Source organism: Oreochromis aureus, linkage group 20, assembly GCF_013358895.1.
Source record: "Oreochromis aureus strain Israel breed Guangdong linkage group 20, ZZ_aureus, whole genome shotgun sequence".
NCBI classification, from domain to species: Eukaryota; Metazoa; Chordata; class Actinopteri; order Cichliformes; family Cichlidae; genus Oreochromis; species Oreochromis aureus.
Window position 1 is genome coordinate 15,349,404 of NC_052961.1, and position 8,217 is coordinate 15,357,620.

The 8,217-nt window shown below is 39.5% G+C and overlaps 1 protein-coding gene across 1 annotated transcript; it reads right to left on the reverse strand.

The window, feature by feature from the left end:
• Positions 1-1,701: 1,701 nt before the first annotated feature.
• On the reverse strand, positions 1,702-7,321 carry ren (renin). Its single transcript, XM_031745504.2, has 9 exons — positions 7,230-7,321; positions 6,679-6,826; positions 6,205-6,328; positions 5,892-6,010; positions 5,585-5,781; positions 3,292-3,414; positions 3,043-3,184; positions 2,850-2,948; positions 1,702-2,501 (listed from the first exon to the last, which is right to left on the reverse strand). The coding sequence occupies exons 1-9, from the start codon at positions 7,304-7,306 to the stop codon at positions 2,340-2,342; spliced, it is 1,191 nt and encodes a 396-aa protein (XP_031601364.1). The 5' UTR covers positions 7,307-7,321; the 3' UTR covers positions 1,702-2,339.
• Between the last annotated feature and the right edge of the window lie 896 nt (positions 7,322-8,217).

An 8,217-nucleotide genomic window follows, 5' to 3' on the forward strand; every position in this document is an offset into this window, starting at 1 on the left:
GGGTATGTTACTTCAGTTTAGTGCTCATGTATTAACTCCAGTTTGTTTTGGTTGCTGGATCTTTGGCAAAACAGACTGTGGTTTGTTTTCCAACTGCAGGCAGTGTGGTTTTTGAGTTGTAATGAAGAAACAACTTTTTGATTTGTTGTAGTGGTGGGTGGATGTCAGAGATTGAACTCCTTTCCAGCCTATAAAAGCTGTACCATGTGTTCACTTGGCCTCCCTCTTCCACCCACCAAATGTTTTTGTTAATTTATTTTCATAAAATTCTATTGAATCTATTTCAGTGACTTCCCTCTTGTGCTTATCTTGAATCACTTTGTGTTAACGGGTACATTGCTTTTTGGAGCACAGGGAAATTTTTGTTGCTAAGCAAACTGGGACTAACCATGTAAACACCAAACACTGATTAGCCACAATGCTAAAACCAAGACTAAAGACACATCTCACCTGTTGGAACGTGGACACTGGTTCTCTATAGTAGTGTCCTGTGGGTAGTAGTGTCCAGATACTGGGAGGTGGCAGCAGATGCTTCAGTTTGCAAATATGAGCTTAGTGCATCGGGCTTGTTCTGGTGCACATAGCAGTAGCTCAGATCTGGGGAGCTTGGCCTTCGCATCTAACCTCTTTGCCCAGCTTGTGAGAAGCTTCTTTTTTTCAGTGTGGCTGCATTGTTCTGCTAGGGAGGAGGCTGAAAAGGGCAGGTCTGGTCAGCAATAACGTTTCATTAGCTGGGAAAGAGCAAGACATTGCACAACACTATCCATACTGTCAACGTCAAAAGTTTTTATGTTGGAGTTGTTTGGTGTATGGTAAATATAAAATATGGAGGATCCTGCATGAAAAAATACAAAAGTAGAATTATGAAGGTTATATCATATGTAATTTATATAATTTTTTTTTCTTTTCTTAAATGCACACCAGGATGAAACTTGAAGGGTGGGTTGGGTTATTGTCAATTCTAATATTGCTGCCTGCATGTTAATTTTAAGGCTTTAGTTTTATACAGTTTACGGTTAAAAAATATTTAGTAGGATTAACATAGATTGCATCTAACAAAACATTGGTTGTTTAAGTAGGTTTGCAGACAGATAGTTGTTGACTCACACTGAAAGATACATTTTTGCAGTTTTTTGACTCTTGATAGAGTGCCGGTATCAACCCTCGCCTCTCTGCACTCTGTCAACAGATAAAATCCAAAGCAGACAATTCATGGATGTGAGGGGCGAGGAAGCATGACAACTCCACTGTCGCTCTGCTGTAGTATGAGAGGACTTCCTTAACCAATTCAGAGAAAGTAGAACAAAAAGATCTGACCCGAGCACCTGACAAATCTACATTTTTAGATTGTTATCTATGTTTTTTTTTTATCTGCGTGTCCTCTGTCTGCTAAGCAAGCAGAAATGCCTTCCTTTTTTATTCACTCATTGAACGACCTTAAAGGTCAGCATTTTGTTTTGTTTTTTTCTCCAAAGGTTTTGTCATTCAAAGCATTTTATAAATGAGATTTACTCTGGTAAAAACAGCTGAAGCAGAGTAACTTGTTTTGCTGCAGAAAAAGGCAACTCCCAAAGAGAGGGATCACACACTGCTGAAAAACTTGAAAAAGCATGATTTGAGTTTGAAAACTAACTGACATTACACCAGCCGAGTTTCACTCCTATTGTAACTTTTAGTTGCGTAAATGAAAGTCACACTGTGCCAACATAACTGGAATGAAACAGAGCAAGGTTTCACATTACACTTTCTAGCACATACTCTATGGCTGACGTTTAATTGTGTACCCAATAGTCACCTAAAAATACGCATCTTTATAATATTAAGCGACAATGACAAATATTTCTGTGAAGACAGCGGTGTGGTCGATTAAATCTGCTACAGCAATCTGTTTCCAAGTTCAGCCTTGACTTCCACATGGTCATATAATGCATTAGCCAGACCTAGAAGGAAAAAATGCAGCAAATTTAGACTCAAGTTGAATCTTCAATTTTATTGTTTCGTCAGAACAATATAGATATATAATTCGGTTGTGGCTGTATGACAAATATAATAAGCGAGTCACACAGAAAGAAACATTGTATTTGTTGGTGAATGCATATTCAGAAGGGGTTTAGTGCAACAGGTTCCCAAATATAGAATAGGAATGCATGCATGCAAGAAATGTGAGGATGACATTCCTTAATATGCATCCCTTATAATTTCTATAATATGACTTATTCAGATCATGTGTTCATGTAAAAACCAAGCAGGGGAAGACCCGGACTAAAATTAAAAACATCGGGAGATAGCAGCGAAAACAACAAGACAACAGAACAATGTGGTGAATATTTAAATTCCTGTTAGACTGCTGTGGCAAACCCTATCCGATTATTGCGACGATCAAACTCTGTGTAGTAGCGTGCAATGAAGTTGGCTCCCAAAATCCATATGGGACCTGTAGGGGGCGGCACATCCAAGCCCCTGAAGGTAACGGTGCAGACTTCCCCTTCGATCTGTGATTGCTGAAGCCACAAAGAACAGATGTATTATAACACAATAACACACAAAACAAAGTGCTAGAAGTAAAAGTCTACTATTAAAACTATACTCAAAAGTATTATCTGCATAAAGGGATTACTGGTGTGGTCCCTTATTTTCATATTTTATAAACTGAATATTACAATTCACAACAGCAGAATTAAAATACACGTAGTGCTGTAAAAATTTATTTAACAAAAATAGAAATACTTCACTAAATTGCAAGCACCACAACACTGTACTTGACTGTAGTACTTGGGTAAATGAACTGATTTAGGTTTGAACAATGCATGCTTATGTTAATATGGTTGAGCATCCATCAACACTCTCACCCATAATATATAATCCTCCTGTGTGAGCGAGTATTCCTGGCCACCGAGGTGGAACGTGACACTGGGTAACGTCTTCACAGTATCACAGTTGACTTTGTACTGACGAACAACAGAGTAATAGTTGGTGACAACTCATGAATTTCTGCAAACATGCTTTTTTGTGGGAAACTGTGTTGCGTGTGTAAAAGCTTACTCCACTTTCATCCAGCTGTGCTCCGATGGTTTTCATCAGCACGGACACAGAGGAGGCCGGGCCTGTGATGTAGGAGGAGCCCGTGTCGATCACAGCTGTGCAGCCCTCTGCGCAAAACATCATCTCCCTCCCCACAGAAACACTGAAAGAATGAAAGAGGAGGTAGAAATGAAAACACATGTACTTTCTGAATGGCTGCACCTTTGTACTCATGAAAACACATTACATGATAGCAAACAAAGATCATACCCTTTCATGGTAAGTTCCCATTTGCCTGTCTGTCTGGTGTTAATATAATTAAAACTTCCAGTGTAGTAGTTTGGATCTGTTCCACCGAGGACAAGCTCTCCACCTGGGGAACGTTTTGGGTCCCTGAAAATGATAAACAAAACTCTTTGACAGTAGAAATTGTAATTTTGCTGGTTCACCCAGGTTGCTGAGCTATATCACATATTAAAAATACAGTACTGTGCGAAAGACTTGAGCCACCCCACATTTCTTTATATTTGTTTCCAAGGAGCCAGACTTTCTTGTAGCTTTTGAAAGTGGTATTAAGCAATAGTGTTCCAGGATTTCTGAAGATCTTTCAAAAAATTTTTTGGACATGTGCTTCTTTCTCACTCACTTTCAGTCCAGTGCTTCAGTCCAGGTGAATGTTTTTTGATGTTGCTTTTTTATTTGTTTGTTTTTTAAGCCATTTAACACTGACCTATAAATCATTCATGCATACAAATGGCATCTAATTCAAGGGATGAACACACATAACCGACAACTCAGAACAAAGAACACATTCAAATCACAATCAAATCTTTGGGCATGTTATTTAGCCTCTTGCAAAAGCACAGTGTGTTCCCATTTCATTATCTTTGAAAAATGTCAGAGACAGAACGGTCTGACAGGCATAAAGCAGTATTTTTGTTTTCCACAACAAGGTGACTCTCAAAGAGCTAGTAGCCAAAAACCTGGAACCATTAACAAAAACAAGCAAAAAGAAGAAAACATCTACAGCAGATAAACAGGATCTGAAAGTCATGTCGGTAAGAAAAAATACACCAAGGACCTGTCATAGGATCTGACAGATGGACCTGAACCTTAATCTGATCCATCTAACGTTCCCTGAAACCTCATCAGAAATTGTCTCATTGCACGGCTGTCAAGAAGGGGAACACAGAGAAAAGACTGAGGTATGCTGCACTAACATCTGGAAATTAATTAGCAATGGCTTTATTTTTCAGCATCACACTGATCCCAAGCGCACCGCTATTGCAGAAAAATCATATTTTGACCAGAAATGGAGCCAAGGTAGCCAACATCCAAAGAAGAGTGTAACAAACCACGGCAGACCGGGTGACATTTCTACGCTTCTCAGCATACTTTATTTTATTACTTATCACACGGTTGCTAACACTTACCGGCTGCAGCTTCCCAGCTGCCAGCCACACGTACACAACAACAACAACTACTGACAACAAGCACAGCTTTTATGCCGGCAAGGCGTGATTGTAGATGCCAGATGAGTCCATCCCACCTGCACAGCATCACAGGCCATGCCCCGCCACAAAGAGCGCTAAATATCCTTCAAGAAGCCGGAAGAACTATTTCTGCAGATTACTTAGAGAAATCCTGCCTAAGAAAGTTTAGGCCGTGTTAAAGAAGAAAGGTGATACCAGTATTAACTTTCAAACTCACTGGTTCTCACATGTCTTACATTACAATCAAATGCTGCAAATATTTACCACTTTCCTGGCAAAATGTAGAGTGATGAGAAGTGGCTCAAGGTTTTTGCAAACTTCTGTAAATAAAAACAAAAAATCCCACTCCCTCTGACAGTAAATAATGATCGGTTACAACTTAATCGTGAAGGCACCTCAATTTTTAATATGTTTATTTGAGTTATACCTACTTCTTAAATCTTACATAAAAAATGCAAAAGAGGCAAACTTCATGAGTAAAACATGGGTTAATGCATGTTTCATGAGACATCCAACACATATAAAACACAAAACATTTATTATATCTTTTCACTATTTCATTTATAATATGGGACGTTCCTTTAGCTTAAGTTAATTCTTTCGTATGGCGCTTCCCACAGTAAAAGAAAACATCATAATATTTTTTCAACTGGTTTATTCTGGATATAACCAAGTATAATAAATGACAAAGAACTATGAGAAAATACACATAAATTTTTTTTTCTATTTTCTCACAACACCCTTGTGTCTCACCCAGATCCAGATCCATCTCGTACGATCTTGGGTTTTTTCTTCTAATTCTAACTTTTTCAGCTCAACAAATAAAAATTGAAAAAACGTGATCCTAAAATCTAACAGATGTTCTGACGAGACATTATTTATGGTTATAGTGTTTTTCTCTCTGATTGATCAATTCAACACTTGGCAGCAAGTTCATTTTTTCACTGCAGCATAAATATCGTTGACAGCTTGATACATTTTCTTCAGCATCTAAATTATTGTCATTATTTTTTCCTCGCGCAAAAGCCTTTCATATAAAATGTCAGTTCAGTTGATTTACTTACACCCACCTGCTGTAGTAGATGGAGAAAACTTCTTCTTTGAGGACGTGTTGAGACATGATACGATCGAACACCGGGGTTATGCCATCAATGGCCACGTTGGGGTATCCCATCCCCAGCACTCCATCAAACTTGGCAAAGATGAAGGGCATGGCAGACAGAGCCGTGGCTTCAGCAAACACTTGCACTACTGGGATACCACCAACCTGCAGCAATAAAACACTGCTAGTCAAAAGTTTAAAGTGTAGTGTGCAAGAGGAAGTTTAAAAAAGAAACAAAACCCATTTAATTTGTAGGTTTCTGACTTGAAACTCACCACAACCACATCCTCACTCAGGAATCCCCTGACATTTCCAGAGGCATACTTGATGGAAAATCCTGTTCCATTCTCAATGTAAGTCCGGGATTTTGAAGCATCATACCTGTTGTGAGTAACTGAAAGTTGAAAAAGTATTTAAGTCCAACAGTGAATGTTTACCTGGGAAGTTTTAATGAACAATGTTCCCTAAATATTGCATCTATTTTTTCGGGGGAGGGCCAGTGAGCATAAACTAACGTTGGCATATTGTCATCTTCTAAGTTCATTAAGTTCACTAAGTTCAGAAAAAAATGTTTGAATATGCACTTACAACATGCAGTGGAGAACGGTGAGCAGCTTTGCGAGGGCACCCACAGGTTGGCTGAGCCCGTGTCAAACACCACATTGAACATCTGGGCCGGAGAGCCAATACTGATTTCTCCAAAGTACTGCGTCTATTGAAAGTGGAAAAATGTCCCACGTCATTGTTGTTTGAATAGTTTTTCAAAGGTTTTCCCACGTTTTAAATGTCACTTTTAAGGCCAATGACAGAGAAACGTGGAAAGTCTGACTCATACAAAGAGAATATTTCAAGAGACTAATTCAAAGGCAAGTCCATCTGCTGTTGTCTTGAAGACATCTCAATGCTCATCCAAGAGCAGAGATGAAACCTTTAATCATAGAGGCTAAAGTCTGTTTCTATCTTCAGAACTGAAATAGCAAACCCAGGTGGTTTCAGTGCTACATTTTCTATCACCTGTATCATCTGTAGCTCTAATCAATGGATCACATTAAGCTTTCTCACATCCAAATAGTTGGTTAGTGGTGTGGGAACAGTTCCGTTGTTGGTGTCAGCTATGCTCTTCTGGGCCAGCTCAGTCATCACCTGCTCAACAGAAACCCCCAGCTCCTGCAGAGTCTCTCTGATAGATGGCATCTTTTTCAGGGCAATTCTGAAACCAGAGCGGGCAAGGGGAAACATTCTGAATGAATGCAAAGAGGAAACTCGATAGCTAAGGACATGTTAAAGAGGTACATGGAGTTTATTTTCCGTGCTATGTATCTATTACATATGTCTGGTGATCATCTCAGTATGAACCTTTAACAAAGTACAGACCGCTTTGCTCTCAGCACCTAGCCAAATAGATGAACAAAAACACATGTGAACCCAAATGCTGAAATCATTAGCTTTTGTAATGAATCAATAAAACACATTTGTTTTCATGTCCTTATATAATTTATGGTTTACTGTCATTACATTTCTCCAGAATGTTATCTATAATGCTAGTGCAGAAATCCAGCGAGTTAGATCCTTTAAGCAAATCATGTAGGCATGCAAATGATTCTTTTTTTTACCTTCTCAAAGCGTGGCTCGTGGTCACTGTCAGTGATAGAGCAACCAAATATATCCACTGATTTATCAGTAGTGCCATGGTGACTTCTCAGATGGCAGGAGGAAAATCCAGGCCGCTGATGTCGGTTCTGTATACAAAAGTTGGTTTTCCTGGTTTTGTGAAAGCTGTCTCTTCTTCTCTCTCGCTCTCTCCGATATCGTGCACCTCAACTCTTTTTATACCATGCCCTCTTTTAAGTGCTCTCACCCATGGGCCCGGCTCTGGTTGGGAGCTTTCCTGGAGGTGACCACTGGAAAACAAGCCCTCTTCCCTCCCCTCACCTTGCACTCTACCCCTCTGCCTTGATCACCCAACCTCTTCTGTGATAAACAAGTCCCAGTGAAAGATGTGAACTCTGACCCCTTAAAAAACACTGATGACAGAAAGCAGGGGTGAAGAGGTCTGCAGATTGGTGACGTAGGTAACCTGGAGACCTTGTGTGAAGGGCTGTGAGAAAATTCGAAGCAACCAAATGATGCTTTGAGTTGTCAGGACAGATTAGCTTGTTTACTAAAGTCAAATACAAGCCACTTTAAATCCAGATCTCGCTGTGCACTTTTACATTATTTCTCTAATCTGCTGATGATTTCATTTTATTAGATCAGGGGTGTGAAATTAGTTTTAGTTCATGGGTAGCCTGCCCAGTGTGATCTGAAGCAGACCAGACCAGGAAATCTAATCCATAATAACCCACATAAACACCTACAAATGTTTCCCTTTCACTTTGGATTAAAGAAGTGCATTTTTGAAAAATGTTCACATTTCTTGAACCAACCATTTACATAGGTCATAGGAGATGTCTTTGTCAAAACACATGATAATCAAGACAAAATTGAGAAATTGAGCACCTGTGTAACTCAGTGAGTGAGCAGGTACCAATATGCACCATGGCCCAAAAGTAGTGGCCTGGGTTCGAGTCTGACCCGTGGCCTTTTGCTGCATGTGTTCCC

What these genes read in the sequence shown, in the direction of transcription:
- ren (XM_031745504.2), bottom strand. Translation starts at nt 7,306, where the DNA reads ATGGCACTACTGATAAATCAGTGGATATATTTGGTTGCTCTATCACTG. An exon ending in CACTAACCAACTATTTGGAT is followed by an intron (nt 6,329 to 6,678) that starts GTGAGAAAGCTT and finishes CACTTTCAATAG; the next exon opens with ACGCAGTACTTTGGAGAAAT. An exon ending in TTCTCCATCTACTACAGCAG is followed by an intron (nt 3,415 to 5,584) that starts GTGGGTGTAAGT and finishes TATCATTTTCAG; the next exon opens with GGACCCAAAACGTTCCCCAG.